Source organism: Natator depressus, chromosome 18 (assembly GCF_965152275.1).
Source record: "Natator depressus isolate rNatDep1 chromosome 18, rNatDep2.hap1, whole genome shotgun sequence".
Lineage (NCBI taxonomy): Eukaryota > Metazoa > Chordata > Testudines > Cheloniidae > Natator > Natator depressus.
This window is the reverse complement of record NC_134251.1, coordinates 18,419,370-18,443,553: the sequence shown is the minus strand read 5'-3', so window position 1 is coordinate 18,443,553 and position 24,184 is coordinate 18,419,370. Positions and strand designations below refer to the sequence as shown.

The 24,184-nt window shown below is 44.1% G+C and overlaps 1 protein-coding gene and 1 pseudogene across 1 annotated transcript in view; both read right to left on the bottom strand.

The window, feature by feature from the left end:
- Positions 1 to 8,977, bottom strand: part of PLCH2 (phospholipase C eta 2) — a 275,766-nt gene extending 266,789 nt beyond the window's left edge. The window contains exon 1 of the mRNA XM_074934095.1: positions 8,756 to 8,977. Within this exon, the coding sequence (XP_074790196.1) occupies positions 8,756 to 8,765 (10 nt within the window). The 5' untranslated portion in view covers positions 8,766 to 8,977. The remainder of the gene's footprint in view (positions 1 to 8,755) is intronic.
- A 13,145-nt stretch (positions 8,978 to 22,122) lies between these two features.
- LOC141974382 (large ribosomal subunit protein eL14 pseudogene) overlaps positions 22,123 to 24,184 on the bottom strand; it is a 38,146-nt pseudogene continuing 36,084 nt past the window's right edge.

Sequence of the window (24,184 nt, the reverse complement as noted above, 5' to 3'; positions counted from 1 at the left end):
ATTTCTATAGTGTCTTCCATCCAATGATCGCCATGTGATCTGATAATTTCTTAAAAGTGAAGCCTCAACTCCACATTACAGATGGAGAACTTGAGGCAAGCAAAGCTTTTGATATGGTCTCCCACAGTATTCTTGCAAGCAAGTTAAAGAAGTATTTATTGGATGAATGGACTATAAGGTGGATATAAAACTGGCTAGATCATCGGGCTCAAAGGGTAGTGATCAACGGCTTGATGTCTAGTTGGCAGCTGGTATCAAGAGGAGTGCCCCAGGGGTCAGTTCTGGGGCCAGTTTTATTCAACATCTTCATTAATGATCTGGAGGATGGGCTGGATTGCACTCTCAGCAAGTTCACGGATGACACTAAGCTTGGGGGGAGAGAGACGCTGGAGGGTAGGGATAAGGTCCAGAGTGACTTTAAAACATTGGAGGATTGGGCCAAAAGAAATCTGATGAAGTTCAACAAGGACAAGTGCAGAGTCCTGCGCTTAGGACGGAAGAATCCCATGCACCGCTACAGGCTGGGGACCGACTGGCTAGGCGGCAGTTCTGCAGAAAAGGACCTGGGGATTACAGTGGACAAGAAGCTGGATATGAGTCAACAGTGTGCCCTTGTTGCCAAGAAGGCCAATGGCATTTTGGGATATATAAGTAGGGGCATTGCCAGCAGACCAAGGGACGTGATCGTTCCCCTCTATTCGACATTGGTGAGGCCTCATCTGGAGTACTGTGTCCAGTTTTGGGCCCCTCACTACAGAAAGGATGTGGACAAATTGGAGAGAGTCCAGCGGAGACCAACAAAAATGATTAGGGGGCTGGGGCACATGATTTACGAGGAGAGCCTCAGGGAAACTGAGCTTATTTAGTCTGCAGAAGAGAAGCATGAGGGGGGATTTGATAGCAGCTTTCAACTACCTGAAGGGGGGTTCCAAAGAGGATGGAGGTCGGCTCTCCTCAGTGGTGGCAGATGGCAGAACAAGAAGCAATGGCCTCAAGTTGCAGTGGGGAGGTCTAGGTTGGATATTAGTAAAAACTATTTCACTAAGAGGGTGGTGAAGCACTGGAATGGGTTACCTAGGGAGGTGGTGGAATCTCCATCCTTAGAAGTTTTTAAGGCCCATCTTGACAAAGCCCTGGCTGGGATGATTTAGTTGGGGTTGGTCCTGCTTTGAGAAGGGGGTTGGACTAGATGACCTCCTGAGGTCTCTTCCAACCCTAATCTTCTATGATTCTAAGTAGCACTGAAAGGATTTGAGTGTCAGTGTCAGAGCCCAGGCAGAGAATCAGGCAAAGTGTCTTTTCTTGAACCATAAGACCATCCTTCCTGCCATGAGTCAGCGGCCTGTATTGCACTGTATCATTTCCTTTTGACATAAATACTGTCTATAAGCCAAAAAAGAATGCTTGCTTGTCAAAATCAGTTAAAAGAAATGAATCCTGCAATGCCAGTTAGCAGAGCTACTAGGGCAAGCAGACAAAACATTAGAGCTCGATGTTAGCAAGCAATGGCTGATTTGGTTGCATCAAAAATGGCATTAAAACTGTGTGGAGCTCATATGGTTTTACCACTAAACCATGGCAAGCCAAGTGCAAGGAGTCTGCAAAGAGTCACAAATGAGAGAACTGCTTAGAGTAGTGAGCTGTAAATATAGGGCCAACGTCAGAGCTATTTCAATGTATCTATGCTGAGGACTTCTGCCTCTCCTTTTACCGTCCCCCCTCCACATACTGTAAAGTAACAGACTTCTCTCTTTATGCATCACCATCTGTAGACTCAACCATAGGAATTTCGCACCACTTAGGTCTTAATTCAGCCAAGCACTTAAGCACATGTTTAGGTCCCAATAATTTCCCCCGTTACATCCAATTTTATCCATAATAATAAAAAAAGGGGCGGGGGGGGGGGCGGAAACTAGTTCCAACAAAGAAAGAACAAATACAAAATGTTCACAGAAATTTGCAGTTTAAATGACTGATGTTTCTCTGACCTTGCCATTTTTATCTGGACCCAGAAGATGAAATCCCTGTTGGGTGTACAAATCAGCTCTCACACCATTTCTGGGCCACGCGATTCCACCTGAATTCTCCAGGCTGAACATCACACCCTTCAGAGATTCAGCCAACTCTGGCTAAAGCCACGAACAGAATATAAACTTGATGTCTTCCTGGTACCTCCTCCAATATATGAATTAAGATAAGGAATACTTGTGGCACCTTAGAGACTAACCAATTTATTTGAGCATAAGCTTTCATGAGCTACAGCTCACTTCTTGGTTAGTCTCTAAGGTGCCACAAGTACTCCTTATCTTTTTGCGAATACAGATTAACACAACTGCTACTCTGAAATATATGAATTGTATCTCTCTGCCCTATATCTTACTGAGCATGGAAATTACAAAGAACACCCCCGCCCCCTAGTGTTAACTTTATAGCAAGTATTCCCTCTTGCAAATAAGTGACCCCGAAAGTTCTGATGTTACAGCCTCCCTTCCCCCTCATGCCCCATGCACATATTACTCATTAAAATTATACATCACTTTAAATAAGAGGCCCAATTTATAACCACTTTGGCATCATTTAATGGGAGATTTTCACAGTAGGAGATAAAACAACGTGTGGCGTGAAGTCTCAGATGATTTTGCAGCCAGAACTTACTCCTGCTAGGGGGCCCCATACATTTTGTATCCCACATCAGGGAAAGGTATTTAAAACGAGCTGCAGAGGAAAGATTTTCCTAAACTACAAACCACAAGTAAATTAATTAAATTGCACTATTATTTTCAATTCGCAAGGTCCCCCCTGCTTATTCCAGGCCAGGAGCTGAGACCCTAATGCATTTATTTGTGCCTGCTCATGCAAACATGAGTCCATGCTTCTGGCTGCCTCCTTGCATGCATAAACAGATGCACCTGTAAATAGCACAGGTTGTTTTTCGTGAGGCCTGTTGAAAATGTGGCTGGAGCTGAAACCGATAGTTAGAAGCTGCATCAGGAAATGTCAGAAGTATAGCCTCAGCGCACTGCCAGCTAGGGACAGGCCCAAGCAACGGAGTACAAATCCAGCACTGGACGCAAACTATCCCAATATTTCATCCCACAGTTGGGAACAGACTCACCATAGAGCTGGGGCCTAGCTATAAAGTTCCAGTGTAATTCTGGATCCCAATTCCCCCTAGGTTTGGGGATGTTCAGATCAGAGGGTAGTATGGATCCCTCTCTGAGAGTCAGCTGGGACTGGAGGTGCATACACGATGCATAGCACTTAGGGGTCCATCTCTCACTGTGCAGATATAACAATCTGTCACTAATTCGGCATGTCACATTAGCGGCCTCAAGGGGGAGGAGGTGTTCCTCCAATGCAATCACTTTTGATTTTACTTACTACCCATCTTCAGTTTTCAGTATTCTAGGCCAAATTCTGCTATTTAGATACATGCATGCAGCTTCCAGAAAGAAGGGAAGCAGGCTACTTAAGGAGACAGACTGGCCTGTTCCTGTGTGATGAAGAAGGGTCTTCAGTCTGTATTCCTTGGTTGGCAGATGGAAAGGGACTAGCCTGGGACTATGGACACCTGAGAGTTCTCCCAACTCTGACCTTGGATCAGTCACTTCCCTCTGGGCCTCAGTTTCACTATCCATAAAATGAGGATAAAGACAGCGCCTTTGTAAAGTGCTTTGAGGTCTATGGGCCAAAAAAGCTAAGCAACAGCTGGGTACTATTATTATTGTAACATTTACTTTGCTTTGGAAAGTCAGGGTGTGCGTGGGGCGGGGGTGGGCGGGAGAACCAGCTTTGGGATCTGATGGAAACTTTGACACTGGGCGAGCTTGGGGATTAGAATCTGAGAGTTCCTGGCTCCCATCCTGATGCTCAATTCACAAGATTACACTGCCTCTAATAGATGTGGACTGACTGACACGTATTTTAACTCACCTCTGTGTCCCTCTCTGATTTTTACTCTTAATGTTAACAAAAATTAATTGCATCGTTTTTCCATTCTTAGCACATCATCTCACTCACAAAATTAGATTAGGTAGCGCTAAACTAAACTGCATGTTACCTAGGATACATAATGATTTTGGTAAATCAACCGTTGCCTTTTGCAACATGCTCTTCACTTATTACACAGTCTTCATTGCAAAAGGCATACCACTGTTTTTCTTGGGAATATACCTATGGGTCTCTGTAATAGAATATCTTTGTGTGAGGGGAATGCTTTTCCAACAGACCCCCTACAGCACTTACTCGAAGCTGACCATACTTCTAGTTCTGCAAACCCCACAGGACTCAGTTCCTCTTGGGGTTCACTAACAATAGCCTGCAGATTGGTTCACAAATGGCTGATAATTGACTCAATCCCTGACAATTCCACCTGACAACGGAACCTCCCATGTGTCTCCCATCTCTAAATTCTTTGGGTCAAGTCCTGCTGTCTTTATTTTTATTTCAGTCCTGGCTAGAGGCCTCCACCAGGATTCAGGCCCTAGGCGCTGTGCTAACTCACACTAAGACACAGTCAGTGTTTACAATCTAAACAAACTAGACAAAGGCGAAGTAACTTGCCCAGGATCTGGCAAAACAGGGAACAGAACGTGGGGTCTACCAACTCACAGTCTAACACCTTATCCACTAGACTACAGCCTTTACTCTATTTTCATTTGGTCTCTGTTCAGGCAAAATTCTTATTTAAGACAGTGAGTTTTCTCTGAGTAGTGACTAAATAAAGATTTCAGGATTTGGCCCAGGGTGGATTTGATTTAAATCAAATTTTTGCTGTTAACAAGCATGTTACCTCTGGAGATACAAATCCACAGTCTGAGAACTGCAAAACTAAGTATCTCTGTGGAATCTTCTAGACTGAGCACTGAGTCCCATTCGTTAGATAGAAAGATTAACCTAAATAATCTATACAGAAGCCTGTGGAACCCCATAAGATTGGGTCCCTAATACGTGAACTATTGGAACTCATTTACAAAACTTTTCTTAAACATTACATGAATATATTGTCTCTTACTATAGAATTAGAATTTATAATCCCTATTCCATAATGAGATATCTTTGAGCTACAATGTATCTATCTTTAGATAAGTTTTTCCTCAAAACCATTTTACCAAAAAAATCCAATTTAAATTTTAAAAATCTGCTTTTTTTTATTTTTTTTAAAAAAATCATTGATTTTTATCCATTCTGATTTGGCCTTATGATTCTACAGTGTCCATTGACTACATACTAGCAACACAATAAGCTGGTTGCAGCTAAATTGAAACACCCTAGAGAAACCTTACCAATAAAGAGATGTGTCATCTAATTCTAAGCAAGTACTCTCCTGGCTACACACGTCACTAGCACAATCCTAGCATTAGTTCAAATCTCACTCCTGACTCAGAGAGAGTTCACAATGATCCAACTCCAATTAACATTGTGTTCAGAGAGCTGATGTCAATTCAAACAGCCTTTCATTCATAGCAGTTGCCTTAACGCAGCCCTGAATGCGAAAACCTGCTATTCGGGTCGTATGGCCCATGTGGACAAGCAGTGCGCTATCTTCTCATAGCCAAGGCAGTCTTACCAGTACCTCTCTCTCCCCTGGTGCATCGTAACCCAAAGTGGATGGGGATTGCATGTCTGTGCATAGCAATCTTTCATCATACCCACAGGGCAAAGTAGGCCCAGACGTGTCAGAGCATATTTTAGAAATAGAGGATTATTGAATTTGCCACATCCGTCTTAATGTTGACTTTGCTAATAATGCTACTTTGTTGAGGACATGTAGCTATTAGCAAGAAAACTGATTAGTAGCAGCCCCTTATCCATGTTCCATCATTTTTTACTTACTAATATGTCTGATCAACCAGTTAGTCATAACCCACACAGAAAAGGGGCATTTCCCTCCCTTAGGACATAACAGCTCTAAAAAGCAGTTGCTCTCTTTATCGACAAAAGGGGGGGGGGAATCACAGAGAACACAGAGTTTCAAGCACCCCCTGAAAGCAATGAATCAAGATGCAGGAGCAGACTGTAGGCATCTGGGGATACTCTGGTTATCATCAATGGAGCTATGCTGATTTATATCAGTGAGGGAGCTAACCTTCTTCCGCTTTTCCTTCAACCCTTTCTTGCACATATGCTCACCTAACTGAGCCAAATGAAGCTTCATATTTCAGAGTATAAACTAATTAATCAACACAGAGTTCTAGAAGTCATCCCACCTCATCATGTGCCAGATGGAACAACTGGCCTGTTTCACTGTGAGAGGATTTTTTGACTTCCTCCAAAGAATTAGGAACTGGTCACTGGCAGAGGCAACGGCCCAATACCAACATTATCACTGCAATGAGGACTGCTTTGCTTTGCACTTATTGTGATGTGAAGGCTGAAATCAGTGATGGGTGCAGTAGGATGGTGACAGCTAGACAACAGTCAGTCTTAGCCACAAAAGCGATTTAGGAATTAAGAAGAACAGAACAGACTCTAGTGGGTGCAAGTAAGGTCACGAGCAGGGCTGCAGAAGGATTCCTCTGTAGAAGGCCAGCTTTTGTTTGGGATCAAGCCCGCTTTCCCTGGAATGCTGCAAGAGCGGCACTGTGACAATAAAGATACTGTTGGCTCCTTGCAGCTACTTTTCATAGCATTCCTTCACAGCCTTTATCCCCCACATCCCTTATCAAAACACATGTACATACAGCCATCTGTAATATTTCTACATGTAAAAGGCACTTATTGTTTGAGAGGCCCCAAAAATATAATCGATCCTAAAAATAAAAATATCCTTGTCATAAATATAAAAGGAAGGGTAAAACACCTTTAAATCCCTCCTGGCCAGAGGAAAAACCCTTTCACCTGTAAAGGGTTAAGAAGCTAAGATAACCTCGCTGGCACGTGACCCAAATGACCAATGAGGAGACAAGATACTTTCAAAGCTGGAGGGGTGGGGGGAACAAAGGGTTCTCTCTGTCTGTGTGATGCTTTTGCCGGGAACAGAAAAGGAATGGAGTCTTAGAATTTAGTAAGTAATCTAGCTAGATATGCGTTAGATTCTGTTTTGTTTAAATGGCTGATAAAATAAGCTGTGCTGAATGGAATGTATATTCCTGTTTTTGTGTCTTTTTGTAACTTAAGGTTTTGCCTAGAGGGATTCTCTATGTTTTGAATCAGATTACCCTGTAAGGTATTTACCATCCTGATTTTACAGAGGTGATTCTTTTACTTTTTTTCTTCAATTAAAATTCTTCTTTTAAGAACCTGATTGCTTTTTCATTGTTCTTAAGACCCAAGGGTTTGGGTCTGTGCTCACCTATGCAAATTGGTGAGGATTTTTATCAAGCCTTCCCGAGGAAATGGGGTGTAGGGTTTGGGAAGGATTTTGCGGGGAAAGACGTTTCCAAGCAGGCTCTTTCGCTATTATATATTTGTTAGACGCTTGGTGGTGGCAGCAATAAAGTCCAAGGGCAAAAGGTAAAATAGTTTGTACCTTGGGGAAGTTTTAACCTAAACTGGTAAAAATAAGCTTAGGGGGTTTTCATGCAGGTCCCCACATCTGTACCCTAGAGTTCAGAGTGGGGAAGGAACCATGACAATCCTCTTGCAAGATAGTTTATATAACGCAGCAGCAAGCAGAATAGCTCTTCTTAATCCTGTGCTACTGGGAGCATGTGGAATGGACTAGATGATCTAATGCATCTTTTTCATCTCTAAATTTCTGTGATTCCATTATCTCCTTTTCAAATCCCTCGCAAACCCAATTTACAAGAGAGAGAAAGAAAGCAATCGCTGTCAATGTGGTTTGCAAATAAGAGAGAGGTCTGCAACATCATAGAACTTAATCTGAAGAGACTATAAAAATGGACAGAACTCCTAAAGTGAATAAATAATAAAAATCAGATCTGTCAGCGGCTGTGCAGCTCTGATTCAAAACCATTTTATTTCAGAAGCTAAAAGCTATTATAGATCTCAGATGAAACAGGATTTTCTGGACAGACATAGAATACTGTGTGTTCTAACATCAAAGAAATTGACATTAGATTTTTTTTTAAAGATTAATACAATTTTCTGGACTCCATTAAGGCCGTACTCAGTAGGTGCAACAAACAGCACTTTATGCTTGTAACATGTACCGAAACTTTGAAAATCTAGGACAACTAATAGCAATATGACAGATATTTGCATTAGGAAGCAATGCTAGACCCCTGAAATTTATTAGATAATAATCTCAACTCTACCCTGATACTATATAGGGTCACTTTTGTAGGCTGCAGCCACTAGGGAAAGATAATTACATCTGCTCCAGCCGGCATGGAAAGGACATTCCATCCAGTGGAAGGCAGTGACAGAGCATATTATACAGATACTTTGCACATCTCAAAGGGTCTCAAAGCAGAAACCTGATAACCCTCCTATAACTGAGAATTATCCCAGTTTGTATATTAGGTAACTGAGCCATGCTGAGGTCATAGGACCTGCTTAAACAAAGTCGGTGGCAGAGACAGGATTAGATCCCACCAGTCTCAACTTCTAGTCCCCTGTTCTGCCCTGGAATCTTCACAAAACTAGGAGTCAGGAGGTCCTGCAGTCTAATCCTGGCCCTACCTCTGACTCATTCTTTAGCCTTGGGCAGGCACCTCCCCCTTCTGTGCCTCAGTTTCACCATCTATAAAATGGAGATACTACTATTTACCCAGCTACCTCACAACAATGTTGTAAAAGACTGAGTAGTTAGTTAGGCCCCAATCTTGCAAACACCTAAGTGCGTGCATACCTCTCCTCATGAAAAGAGTACCACTGAAGTTAATGGGACTGCTCACATCAGCGCTTGGGGTCCCAGCTGCCAGCCGCTGTGCTCAGGGACTCTGCCGTCCGCTGCCAGCCCCCACAGCCAACTGCCATGACCAGGGACTCCGCCGCCCATTGCCAGCCCCAGCGGCCCGCCACCACGGCCAGGGTCTCTGCCGCCTGCCCCTGCGCCCAGGGCAGCAGTCAGAGTCCTGGGCTCTGTGGGGCAGCAGAGTTTAATCGTTAACCGTTAACCGAAACCAATAAGACTGATGCTTATCGGTTAACCAGTTAAAGTTTTACATCCCTAGCCTAAACTTTGTGCTGGAGTGGCCCCCTACATGGGAGAAAATTTCACTAGGCATCCATAATCCTGCAAGGTCTGCTTTTAGGGAAGTCTGTCTTTTGACTTCTATGAACTTTGGATCAGACAGACAGTATTCTGAACACAGAATGCATCAAACAATAAATTGATATACCTTATGGAAATAGCCTATGGAATTAAGGCCCCAGTTCACCAGCGCATTTAAGCAATGCTTCAGACCATCCCGGTTCAGCAAAGCACTTAAGCACAAGCTTAATTCAGACATGTGCTTAAGAGCTTTGGTAATTTGCCATGAAACAAATACAATTCTAGCAGACATTTAATGGGGTTCCAGAAAAATAAACAAACTTTCTATGGAAAGTAATCCAGCGTAGAGAGAGTTGAACAGAGAATTACATCACTGTTTGTATCTATAACTATATTGCTATGAGACAGTCTAAAATATCCCATAGAAGGGTTACTATTCTTTATTGAATTCTACAGGATTTTTTCAAAAGGGACTTAGGCTAGGATCCTGCAAGTACTTCCTCTATTTAAACCACTGGGGCTCTGCATGGATGCAGGGATCTGCCCACATGGAACAACTTGCAGGATCAGGGCCTGAATCTTATTGTGGCCATTGAATTATAATTACATCTTAACTGCCAGAGATGGGGACAAAATGCCTGAGGAGAGACCAAGAAGACAAAGTGTGCATGTCTTCACATGGTAACTTAGAACTGTAATTGCTACTGCAGGAAATTTTGAAACAGTTAATTTCCTCTCACTCTTCAGATGATTACTTTGAAAAAGTAAAAAGCATTGCTGGAATAAGCTGGGGTTCTTTTATGTGGCCAGATGATTATCTTGCATTACATGGAACAAATTACACAACAGCTTACTAAATGGTGCAGAATATCTCACTAGTTACTTCTCCCTGTGAACCCAAGAAGCATGTTTAGATGGACTAGCTCTACTGGGGAAAAAAAACCCACTTAGGTAACTAGAGACAAGAACTGGCACTGCTGCCATCCCTTATGGATCTATCTTTCCACTGATGTGCTGTAACCAGTGAAGTGGGTTTCACTCCCATCAATATTAGCAGGAGCAACACATGCAGGTCCAGACCCTCAGCTTGTGTAAAAAGGGTGAAGCTACACTGGTTTATACCAAATGGGGATTTGACCCATCAGGTGAAATTCATCCCTGTGCAAGACCAGGACAAGACCTAGGCACAACTTAAACCCTACTTTAAGTGCTTAAGCAGTGCACATGCCGATGCACAGGGGTGAATTTCATCTCATGGGCTAGATTCAATCTAATGCAGCCTAGCTTTAAGAGGTGCAACTCCCATGGGAGCCAAATTCATCAATTCATCACTCTTGTGCATCAAGCAACCTGCCCCATCTCCTTCAAATCCCTTCTTACAACACCCATGAGCCCACAAAGACTTTCAACAATGGCCATTGGACAATTCCTCTGCTCTCTCAACAGCTGATGTTTTAAATTGTCTGTAGCATGAGAAACTCTTTAGGGACCATTTCTTCCTCCAAACACCCTGACAGCACTCAACAAACAGCAGCAACAGTGAGCGATCATCATTCTTAGGGTAAATATGTAAGCTCTCAACTCAGATGTTGAAACACCTTAGGGTTAAAGGGCCTGAACATCAGCGGGTATAAATTCGGGTTGCTCCACTGACTTATCAGGAAGGTTTTCCAAAACACCTAAGGAATGCAGGAGCATAAGTCCCAATCTTCAATTGATGCTCCTAAATAACATAGCAGCTTTTGAAAGTCGTCCCCTAAGTCACTGATTTACACCAGTCAAGGATCTTACTCGGGACCTTTGGCTTTTAAAAAGTAATCATTGGGTTTCACTTGCTCTTCATACTGTCCTCACACCTGAATGATGAGGGGATGATTATCGAAACTCCCTCACAGGTTTCCACCATCCAATGTTCCCTCTGGAACTTACTCATTAAAAATTAGAGATGAAGAAAATTATTTAAGTGAATTCAGCGCTGGTGGCTGAAAGATGCAAAGGTGAAAGATGAAAGGTAGCCATGGAAGTTGCATTAGCACAAGCCATAAAAAGGGACATTTCATTCTATATAAGGCAGTGGTGGGCAACCTACGTCCCTGTGGCCCGCGCGGCTTCCCGCAGCTCCCATTGGCCAGCAGCTGTGGGCAATCATGCAAATGTAAACAAAGCGTGTGGCGGCCCATCAGCGGATTGCCCTGACGGGACGCGTGCGGCCTGCGGGCTGTAGGTTTCCCAACACTGATATAAGGTCACACAATTTTTGACATTTCTTTCTTATTAGTATCAACTGCTCTTACCACAGGAAGGGAAACAAACAAACAAGGGCAAAAACCACAGTGAACTTTTGCCCTCCCAAAAGTTTCAGCAGACTTGCAGACAGACCCAGCACGTGTGCTGTTCCCCTTCTCAGGAGACCGTGAGGGAGCCCGAGGCACACATTTTTATTGCTGACAGTTTGCATGGTGCTAAACCCTGAGTTCTTTATACATTTTTTCACGGACTTTAGGAATACAGAAATTGACAGACTGGATCTAGCCAACTATCCTGTATGACAGTGGCCAGCATCAGAGGAAGTTTCAGAGGAAGGTGTAAGAACCACACAGTAGCAGATGTGGGGGCAGCTGATCCATATAAGACGTCCAGTCCCCTTTTGAATCTTGCTAAGTTCTTCGCCTCCATGATTTTCAGGCGTTCCATGGTCTAATTACACGTTGTGTAAAAAGATATTTCTCTTATCTGTACTGAATTTGCCCCCTTTTAATTTCATTTACTGTCTCCTTGTTTTTGTGGTATGAGACAGGGAAAACAGAATCTTTTGATCTACCTTATCTATTCCATTCATTATTTTATCATGTTCCCTTTCACTCATCTCTTTTCTATAGTAAACAATCCCAGGCTTTCCAATGGCTCAAAACTAAGCCAATTTCCATTAGTCCCATGAGTCAATGGGAGTTTAGCAATCAGTAAATAAGTGAGCTAAGATTTGGCCCATGGTAGATTGAAGGTTAAAGCTCCTCTTGAAACAATGACTAGGACTGGCCTCATTTCTTCCTCTCCCATGAGGGCCCCAACAGATCAGAGTGCACAAGACCCAGAAAAACAGAAACCCCTGAACATGGAGAAAAAACACTGAATTGTGAGCTAAAGAATGGAAAGAATTTGCAAAACCAGCTACTCAGCCTTGCTGTTGAACTGGAACTACACATTGCTCTGGTCTCTGGGGCTAAAGAGCAGTCAGTACATTAACTCATTGCATCAGGTCCCCAGTTCACATCCTATGTTCACACACAGGCTTTGCAGGCTGTTTGTTTTAACAATTTTGTATTTTCCACAGTTAAATGTAATGCAGTCGTATGGATGCTAACCCACAGATACAGCCTGGCTGAGCATACACATACCTAGACATATTTTTTTCTAAGACAGGCTTCTGTGCTACTTCCCAGTACAGGAGAGGGAAGAGCGAACAAACAATTACATTAATCATCCATGTCTTTAAAAAAGATTGAACTCCTGCTAGTTATTCATTTGCTAAGCTTCCTTTTCAAGGCCAGTCAGATCTGTTAGGACAACATACCATTTGGTAGCATTCAGAGTTTTCAGTGTTTCCCATCTTATCCCTTTTAGTTGTATCAAGTTTGCTCAAAGGAGAAGTTGTTCACCCATTTTATGTATAATTGACAAGTCCCCGAGATCGCTAACATAACTCATTCTGGCGCCAGCATATGAAACATCAAATTTTTTCCCAAAACTTCATACACATCGAGAGAATCCCATACCACACACACGCACACACACAACGAATAGCATCAACTGCTCCTACATTTACTGACCATTCTAATTTTAACCATTCTAAGGGGATGCCCAGTAGTTTCTGATGAATATTTTTTCCTGGACAAGTCAATGATTTAGGTGTCTAATAGAATTCAACACACCCTGGTTGGACGATTCCATCATTTTCTATGCGTATACCATCTGAAGTCGCTGTCCCAACCTGGAATGGAGCTATGCCATCTAAGGATCTAGCCCATTGACTTGATCAACAGGTCTCATCCCTGTAATCTGATTTCAAGAGCTATCTAGAGCAGTGCTTCTCAAGCTATCTGATGTGGGGGACTGGCAATTTTTTTTCCAATGTGCGCGCAGACCGGCAGCCGATGGCTCGCAGACCGCCACCAGTCCACGGACCACCACTTTGAGTAGCACTGATCTAGAGTACACGTGTTTGGTCAGTTTCCTGTTACTTACCCTGAACAAGAAATGATGCACATTCCACTGAACTTCTAATGGTGACCTCAAAGGACTGTTTTGACTGGGCCTTAAATTCCCTCTCTCTCATGTGGGGAGAAATCAACTTTCTACCTGTAATTAACTCTCTTGCCAGCTTCATTTTTACATATAATATTAATTGCTTTCAGCCTACATCAACTAATTAGCAAAGAGAACGAGTCACCAAGTTGCCCACTGTCCAGTGAGGATGTTCCATTTAATTAACTCATTTGTCAGCGGCATCACTGTTAACCACGCTTCAGCGGCAGATGAACGTGCATGGTGAGAGATTCAGGTGGTGAACCTTAGCAGGGGCTGTTCAGCTTTTCCCTCAGAACACTGTTAGCCACTATCAGTCAGATTGACGCTTCAGGCCAAACTGTCACAGTAGGTGAAAGGGAGGGTGAACAACGTGTTGCCATTGCCTGCTACAACCTGCATTTGGATGCACAAACCAGATATTTAGATGCCTATGTGTACAGTTGTTAGGATTTGTATTTGAAAGTGCTTATCTGCATGTGCAAATGCATTGATTTTGTGGCCGCATCAGATGGGATTTGCATTCTTGTGTCTGGAATAATAGGTGCATGTGTGTGTGTGTGCACACAGACACACACACACACCCTTTCTGCAGGTACACTAGATGCATCATAGGTTTTTGTAGGAGTACACAAGGTTTTGTTGGCACATTGGGAATCCTCACGCATTCTGTGGGTACAAGAGCACGTGTGCATTTCTCCAGGCACACCCACTGTCCCCACTTTGTGTTTATACTGAACCATTTAGCAAATCAGGGGCCAAATTGCCCCATCTGGTCCAGCTGTTGATGTAAGTCACCTCATTTCCCATAAAGACCAATTTCTGTTGCAAAAGCATATCCCTCCTAAGAGATGGTGGATCACAGCTTTTTGATGGCCTCCCTGCCCCACACAGTCCAGTGCTGTTTGAAGACTGGTAAGTACAAAGGGTACTTTTATTCTGCCTTCCCAACTTCCCTGTGAAATTGGGCCCATGCCACTTTTTAGTGCCAGGCTTCCCAATTTTGGCACATTAGGGAATGACATCAAATATGGATTGTCATTATAAGACCCCCAACAAGCTGGAGTGCCCAGTTTGTGATGTTGGTTAACACTGTGTTAAAGCCCTGGTGACCACAGTTCAGTTTCCCATTTATTCAAGTGGATCGCAAAAACATTAAGACAGTCTATTGGGGCCTAAATGTGATTGCCTACATAAAGAGATTATTAGGCCTAGCATGACTCGGGAAGCATTTGAAAGCTTCATTTACTGCTACATGAATCTCTCTTTACAACCACAATAATCTTATGGTACTATGTACCACAAATTCATAACACAATTATCCCACAGATTCTATGGGATGCACTTATGAACACAGACAAAGCAAGCAGCTCTTTTATGCAAAGGAACATATATAAACACAGCTCCAATTTCAATCTCCTTAAATGATAGCCAGTAACACAGGCATTGAGGATGAGTTATAGACTAGGGTCGAGCACAACACACTGCAAGCCAAACAAAAGCTGGGTTTTAATCCTGTCTGTAACACAGACACAATGTGCAATTTTGGGCAAATGACTCAACCTTTCCATCTAATAGTTACCATGAGGTTTCTGTGCACTGTGCCAACATAAAGATCAAGGCTAAGTAAACCAATTACAGTGTACCAACCACTACAGACAGCGATCCTCCCAGCTCTCCCAAGGTAAGCTGTGCTGGCTTCAGTCAGTACTTGGGCAGGGGACCGCAAAGGAATGAAGAGATGCTATGGGAAGTGGCGCTAATGACTTTGCAAGGGGACATTTTTCCCTCCAAATTAGAACTGGGCCAGAATAGTACTATGAAAAATTGCGTTGCTAAGGTGTCATCATTAGGGCAGTTTGTCAAACAAAGTCCTTTCAACTCATGGTCATTAAAGATCCCGTGCATCTCTTCGTAAGCATTGGGGGTTAACCCCAGGCATCTGGGCAAGTTCCAGTGCAGATACATTTTGCCTCACCAAGTGACTCTGTTGTTTTAACTGGATTCTGCATCCTTTTTCAGTTCAGTTGAACAGTTATGTGGTGTTGCTGCAATCTTAGAGATGGTAATGATGCATACTAAATCCTAGAACAGACATCTATCAAACAGCTGCTGTAAGACGTGATCCCTCTATACCCCTTACTTACCTGAGGCAGGGATCAGAGGTTTTATTCGTTTAGTGCTTTGAGATGCTCAGGTGAAAGGTGCTGGAAAGAGCATATTTTAATTTACCCAGCTTTACATGAGTAGAGGCATGGAAAAGGGCAACAGGCTTGTCCAAAGTCTGTGTGTGAGTGAGACAGACAGACAGACACAGACTGACTGACTGGTCTGTTGTGTTGTATACGCTACTAAGACTGGTCACAAAAGCCTTTCAGAACATTTACTGTTCAGTGAAACTTAAGAGGCGAGATTCTCTGTTGAGTCCTGGGCTATGCCACTGGTTCATGGTCTCCTAGGGACCATGTACCAGCCGAGGATTGCTGGAGCAGACGACATTCTGGCCACTCTGCCTTCATGTCTCAACACATCCCTCTGCACTGTCTGAGTGGTGCAAAGGGAGTGGGACAGATGAGAGAATCCACCCCAATCGTTTGTAAGCCAACCACAGTACAATGCCCTAGTGCAGTGGTTCTCAACCTGGGATACGTGTACCCCTGGGGGTACTCAGAGGTCTTCCAGGGGGTACTTCAACTCATCTAGATATTGGCCTAGTTTTACAACAGGCTACATACAAAGCACCAATGAAGTCAGTACAAACTAAAATTCCATAGACAATTATTTGTTTGTACTGCTCTGTATACTATACACTAAAATATAAGTACAATATTTATATTCCAATTGATTTATTTTATAATTCTATGGTAAAAATGAGAAAGTCAGCAATTTGTCAGTAATAGTGACATGTTTGTATTTTTATGTCTGATTTTGTAAGTTTTTAAGTGAGGTGAAGCTTGGGGATACACAAGACAATCAGACTCTTGAAAGGGGTGCAGTAGTTTGGAAAGGTTGATAGCCACTGCCGTAGTACAGCCCATAATCAAGAAAACTAGATGCCCCCTGTAAGACCACAGTTTCCAAAGGAAAAACCACAAGAAAAGAAATTTTAAATACCCAACAACAATAAAATCAGGAGCTATTCAGCTTTCACTTACCTACTGCGATGATGTTTGCAGACAGGAAGTGGTGACACTTTTCATTATCAAGTGATGGTTCTTCTGGATACAGCAGGTCTCCTAGCATGGCCTTTGGATATGCCAGAGCCATTGTAGCCTCTCAAAGCTGCCCCTTCAGAACGTCCATTCCAAGCCACGCAGTGTGTTATTTCAATTGTCAGACTGGAAAATGGAAAATGTCATATTGGCACAAAAGGTTCAGTTCCAGTGATAAAAAGAATCTTCAGGGAATCAGGGGCTTTCTCCTGCCATTTAGAGGATAGTCCCAGGTTCCTACAGAATCCATGCAGAGTCTCCTCTCTGGAATTCCAAGCTCGCCTTGCCAGGTCCAGAAGACTGTCCTGTCTCAGTCCGATTGACACCTGCAATACAGGATGGAGGATAGATGTTCAGGTACTGCTGCTAAAGAGAAGTTACCACTGTCTTCTGCCTTGATGTTGTGAATCCCTTGGCCTTTGCATTCCAGGTGGTCAGAGTGACAGGAGCTGGAATTCAGCATCTCCTCCCAGTACGTACTGCGTGTTACACACCTAGTGAAGACATTTTTTTTCCAAATAGTTGAAATAACCTCATCTATTCTATCATGAAGAGCAAAGCTTATAATAGCACCATGCTGGATTATCCACAATGGACCAAACTCTGCTCCTGCTTACACACACTGGGCAGATTGTGATCTCATTTATGCTAGTATAAAGCCAAAGTAACTCCCATGATTCACAGGTGGGAGTGAGAGCAGAGCCGCACAGAGGACTCTGGTATTTCATTCAATTCATGTCATTTAAGAGCGTTGGAGTAGAAGCGGGGAGAGATCAGTTCTGCCAGCTACAGGTTCTCAAGACACCATCAGATGTATCTTGCTGTAGTTACAGTTTATCACATATATTTCAAATGCAACCTTGTTTCAGGAGAAATCAGAGAATACACCACGTCCCTAATGGACACAAATAGCTGGGAGCAGCATCTGTTAGGATGTTTGTTTGCTCATCCACCCCTCCTCTTAGCTTCCATATCTTCACTTCCCTTTTCTCTTACCTGCTGTCACCTCATCTGCATACCTGCATCCCTACCCCACCCCCCGCCCTTCTAACCAGACATCCTTCTCGCATGGGCTGCAGGAAAGGCGACTTTCTGCTCCGCACAAATCTCCCTGGGCCTCCTTCCTCTCAGAGAAATTAGAGCCGACTCTGATGCAATGATCAGAAAAGGCTGTGGGAGAAAACTCTGCGATTCTTGTATTAACACTGTAACCATTTGACTCCATGCTTTTAATTACAAGTTAAGCCCTGGAACGTTGTCCGGACAGGTTTTGCTGTAATAACAGAGATCTAGTCTGAAGTGAACTTCTGGACAGAGATGGCAATGAGGCATCACTACAGAATTTGTAAGAGGCGAGGGGGGAATATTAAGGTGTTTTGCTTGTAGCAAAACAAAAATCTAGTTCAAAGGTGTCCCTTTTACAGCAAGTGCCAGTCAAAGTGAGAGGGGCCTTCCACGTTTGCTCCCTCATCCAACTACAGCAGGAAACAGTTTCCTCTCCATACTGCAACACTGCAAGCCTTTTCTCCCCCACTCTGTCTTGCCCCAGGTACCCTGGAGGAAGGAACGCCTCAGCCAGCAAACTAATCCTTAGACAGTGAGTTGAATGCACGGTTCTTTCACATACGGGACGTCAAGGCTTAGCAATATTTATGCAGTGGAAAATGTTAATGCCACTGAAACCACAGCATTTTTACACCCACATGAGAGAGGATCTCACCAGAGACAAGGGCATCCTTCAGGAGTGGGGTTGCTTCACTCAGGAGGGTCTCAGCACCAGGGAACCTTGACTGCAGAGGAGAGATCTCTATACATTGGCATGAGTGTGTGCAAGCGGGCTCTACGAGGTGTCAGGAGTACCACTGTCCCCCCGACAATCCCAGCAATCTCCTTCCATCAGCTAATCACCCCCTGCTTATCCCAGGCCAGGACTTGCAGCGACCCTGTGTGGTGACGTTCAGTAGCACAGACTGCAGTCAGCCTGGGAGCTTGAAAGGCTGAAAGAGCCACAGAGTCTGTCTGCATCCAGGAGCCTTGCTCAGGAGAATTGTTATACACCCATTATATTCAATACAATCATTCCTGACCCTTCTCCACCATAAGACATGTCTTAGCCACACCCACACCTTCCCAACCCAGCAGTGTCCTTATATTTATATTGCAGGCGCTCTCCCCACCCCGTCAGCCATTCCCCTTCCATGGTCCAGGGAAAAGGAGGCAACACTCTGATCAGACTCTTCTGCATCATTCCCCCTCCCAAAAGTCGGCTCTCACTGGGGTGTGATGCTCCTCTGTTTGGACTGAGCTGGCAACGTCGGAACCATCTGGTTCAGTTCCAGTGGACCTAGCTAAAAGCCTTTAAATATTTATCTATCTATCTAGATGCTCCATCAAGGCTGCAGCCGTTCCTTTCTCAGTGCCTGCACTAGGACTGCCTTAATACCATGTCGGTGAAGGAGGAGTGGGAGCCAGACAGCATCCACCCCGGAGATAACTTGTGAGAGCCCATTGCTGAGGGACGCATCCGATGAAGTGAGCTGTAGCTCACGAAAGCTTATGCTCAAATAAATTGGTTAGTTTCTAAGGTGCCACTAGTACTCCTTTTCTTTTTGTGAATACAGACTAACACGGCTGCTACTCTGAAACCTGTCACTGCTCAGGGAGTTGCTATTGAGCTGTACGCTACCCAGGTGCACAGTGACCCAGAGCTGTCTGTAAGTTCTTTGGGGTATGGGCCATCTTTTTGGTGCGTGTTTGCACAGTATTTAGCATAATCGGGTCTTGGTCCCCGATGGCTGCCTCTAAACACTACTGCAATACCAAAAAAAGAAAAGAAAAAGATACTTTCAATGGGTGGGTGGTTCTGATCCCACTCCCAGATGCTAGCATCCAGACAGCAACACCCAGCTTCATGGATGCCTCCTTGTTGGCATTTTCACCACAGAGGTGAAAAATGGAATGGGTTAGGGGGAGACTGAATTCCAACCCCATCCCCACAGCCAATCCCAGCCTGGTCAGGGCCGAAGCACGTTAACAAGGTAGTGTGGGAAACTTGCACTGCCACTTTCTGGGCTGTGTCTGTTCAGTGGTTGGAAGATTTCAGTCTCCAGGGTTCTCCATCCAGTAATGCTCACCACTCCCCGACTAAAGGATCCAACACACCAGCACTGCTCACCTCACTTAATAATCACCCAGACTCTCCTTCGTGCATGTGAACTTTCTAGCTCTTTTTTAAATGTTACTATATACTGCCCTTTGCTTTCCATACACCCAGGGACAGGAAATCTCTGCAGGCTTCGGCTTGTCTCCAAACACCAATCCCTAACCACGTCTTAGAGCAAACAAAAGAACACAAGAGACTTTGACACACAGCCACTGCCCCACCTCCCACAACCAGTCCTCTGCAACGGCATTTCTAGAGCGCTCCAGAATCCTAAGCAGCTGATGAAGAGGTAGTCAGAGAAAGAATGGCATTGTGTCTGCCTTTCAGTGTGGGAGTCACAGGGGAATGCAGTGCCTGATCTGTCTATCACATACACAGACACACACTTTCTAGAAAGAGAGGAAAATCTGAAGCCACTTTTGGTTCAAACTACCATGCATTCTGCTAATGGATCTTCAAAATACATAGCCCAGTGTAATAAACACACTCCATTGCCTTATTTCTTTGTGCTCCCCCATCTGTATCCACCTGTTATCTTTTGTCTTATACTTAGACTGAATGATTTTTGGACTCGGGGCAGCCTTTTCATTATCTGTTTGTACAGCGCCTAGCCCAGTGGGGTCCTGGTCTGGAACTGGGGCTCCTAAGTGCTACTGAAATACAAATAGTAATAATATCATGTACAAAGGATAAGAAATCTCCTTAAGGAACTGTGCGTTAGCTGTTACAGGGAAATAATGTTGTGATGAGGTACAAAACCCCCCCCCGCACACAACAACCTGGAAAAGTTTAGCTATAATTACATGTGCAAATCAGGCAATTGTGAGTGCAAATGGAGAGAAGACATTTGTGAGCACAATGAGCTATTTGTATGTGCAGTTGCTATAACTGAGTGTACACATTAGGCAAGCAATTGTGCAACTGTTTTTTAAAAAGTCAGACTCCACATCTGAGGCTGTCAGGCCACCTTCAGTGTAGGTCTAGGAATTACAGTACATATGATGCTTATCTCACTCTGACTAATCCCCCTGTCAGTATCAAACCCTTGCTGTGATCAAAGACCAAGAATGACTAAAGGATACCCATGCTTACGCAGAGACAACAAAGCGCCTATACAAGCTAACAGTTGCTGAGGCCTGTTAGCAGCAGCACCTTATCCAGAACTGATGCTTCGCTAAGGCATGCAAATGCTGTACAGTAAAACAGAGCTGCTCTTAGGTAATGTTAGCAATATTCACTGCAGGCCAAACCCTTAGCTCCTTGCGTTTGTTTGCTCTCGGCCCTTAGTCAGAAAATCTCCCACTGAAATCAGTGAGTTTGCACTGGGAGTGTGCCTCAGCAAAAGCCTCAGGATACAATCCTGCGTCAGGATCTCTCTCTGTGTTGCTCTTATACCTCACGCCTTTCTCATGTTTTGGGAGGTGGCAACAGATTACTCCTTGTCCAATTTTTACACCCCAGCCAGTGGACATCTTCAGAGACTGGCTGAGCCTGCCACAGGCAATCATCCAATGAGAGTAAATAAAACCTGCGACAGAGAAGCTGTTGGCCCATAACAAGAGAGACTGCGCACACTTATAGCTTGGTAACTCCTTTCGCTCCAGTGGAGTAGTTCCTGACTTACACCGATATGAATAAGAAGAGAGAGAGGCCTCACAGTTTTCTTAGATCTTTGGGGGAGAATTGAGCATAGGTCAAAAGGTGCCTCCAGTGTTCAGCCAAGATGTGTAGGAGACAGAGAGAAAAACATGGAAGTTATGAGTTGAAGAAGCCAGAAAAGTGGTTAATTGCTTTGCTGCAGCAGTGCTGGCACACGGTTCTGTGCATCCGCACACCGAGAACCTGGGCTAAAAAACAGGCCTGGCCTCAGAGCAGGAGAGTTTATCTGGCACCTTCAATCATTTAAGTAATTTCTCCTCCCAGCCTATTCCGCACTGATAGTTGTACACCCACCAGCCACACTACTGCTGTGGTATGTGTACACTGCATGTCTTACAAAAGGAATCATGGCTTCCTGGATGATTCCCAGGGAGAGAAGGAAATGCTTAAAAGTGACTCAGGATCTGTCCATTCACTCTTCAGAGAGCAGAGCTGGGTGGCAATTGCTGTGCCAAACACTCCTAACAGTTTGCTTTAGGATTTGTTTGAGTGGCTCCAGCTACAGGAAGTTCAATCATTGTGACTGATTACACACCAAGCAGTGTGTCCTTCAGACATGGGCAAAGTTCAGCAGGCCAGATCCTCTGCTCGTGCCAACTGTCCTCGCTAGAGCTCTGTCAATTGTGCTACCATGCTTTATGCCAGCAGAGACTCTTTTTTTTTTTTTTTTAATAGTAAACTGGAACTTTATTTGACTACTGACAGTTTATGCTTTTTTGGAAGATTGCTTCTGGAGCTTCTTTACTTCATGCTTGATGATCCTGTTCCTCATTTTCTTTGCCTTCATGACCTTGTAGCGATCAAAGTCTGTCATCTTGGCTTTCTTTTCTCTGGCTTCAATCTTCTTTGCCCACCTTGTACCTATCCATTTTTCATTAATATTTTCTTTCTCCCTGGCAACTCGCACATGCTTCAGACGAGCACTGTGTGGGAATTTGAGTACAAAATCAGTTAGCTGCATGCACTTGAAGGGCATAGCCTGCCTTCTTACACCACTGCAGGAGCCATCAACTAGCGCCCTGTTCTGGTCAATAACATCCACAAGTGCCACCAGCTTGCCAGCATGTGGCCCAAAGGAAATGTAGGCAACTCGGCCAATCTCTTGCAAGGGGTTCACTAGTACATTTTCTTTAGTTTGGGAGCAGGTGGGGGTTCTCACTCCCTGAAATTCGCCTTCAGTTCATTTCTTACATTCTGGACCCACAGCCATGAACTGGGCCCATGTTCTTGAAATTGGGCCGAGGTTCTCTCCAGAGCATTGTCAGCCTCAGCACTGCTGGAGTTGTAACAAAGCTGAGTGAGCACCTCTGAACACCAAGTATAGCTCTGCCCTCACCTTCCCCAGGCAGCCATGTCTTAGCCAAGGGGTGCCAATGGAAGGGTGGACAATTAATCTTTGTAGACAGTTTAACAGAATGCAAATGGTGAGTTTCTTTGGTGAGCTCAGAGGATCAAATGTCAGTGAAGTCAGTGGAGCAGTGTCCATTTACACTAGCTGACTATCTGGTCCCTGGTGTCCATATCACAAAACCACCACCACAACTGCCCGCCTTGCTGGGAACCTCAGCAGAAAGGGAGACCAAATGGACTTTGAACTATGCCCCAAGAAATGGTCCCTCATGGTCAGAACTGAGGTACATGAACAGGAGGATGGTGTGGGGGGGAAGCTTGTACTGAGCTGCTCATGCTGTGTCTGTACCAGTGATAAACGGAGTACTTTACATCCACGCAATGTTATTAATTTGAGTTACAGACACAAGACGCCAATGCTATCACAGAAGGTAGTAGTTCAGCTCAGTCCTGGTCTGAACTCTTTCTTCAGGCAAATTTGCTCTGACTACAAGCGGGAGTTTTGCCAGAAGAAGGTGTTCAGAATTACATTCCTGGGGACATACCTTAAAGAAAATTCACTGTCACTACTCTGGAGCCATTCACATTTTTTCCAGTGCTAGGCTTCCCGAGCTTCACTGCAATGCAGCTAAAGCTACATACACATGAAACGTTCCCTTTGCCATACCATGCAAGATACACTACCACCACCTAGTTCTGGTTTAGCATTTTTCATCAGCAGAGCGCAAAGCAAGGAGGTCAGTATCCATTATCCCCATTTTACGTAAGGGGAAACTGAGGCAGAGAGACAGTCATCCATCAGGTCAGTAGCATATCTGCAAATAGAACCCAATCTTACGAGTTCCAGCCCAGTGCCCCACCTTCTAGCCCACACTGCCTAAAAGGAAGTGTTTAAAAAAAGTGACCAACTTTCTGTTTTACCAAATCAGTAAGTATTTTCGCAAACACCTGGTAACTATGTAAAAAAACCACCCTGTGGCAAAGGTGATGAATTGACATCAGCTGGAAAGTGATGTCCCTTCATTCACTCATCCTGACAGGCTAAGAATTGCATGCACCCTAGTATTTTAGTCACCCCATCTTCCCCAATGGCAGCCTGCTTGTCTGTCTCAGCCTCCTCATGTCTTGTGGCTTAGACACAAAATGTTTGGGACAAGGACTGCTATTTATTGTGTTTGTACAGTACCTAGCACAACTGGACCATGCTTGGTTGGCCTGTAAGTACTACTGCAAGACAAGAGTGTTGAATTAATAATGTGAATCCCCAGAACAGGGACAGGTTTGGCACAATTAAAGCATTCCCCCACACCATCCTCTGCTGGCATGGACTGAAGGAGCCGCTACTAATGGAAAGAGAAGAGTTAATTCTGGGCCCAT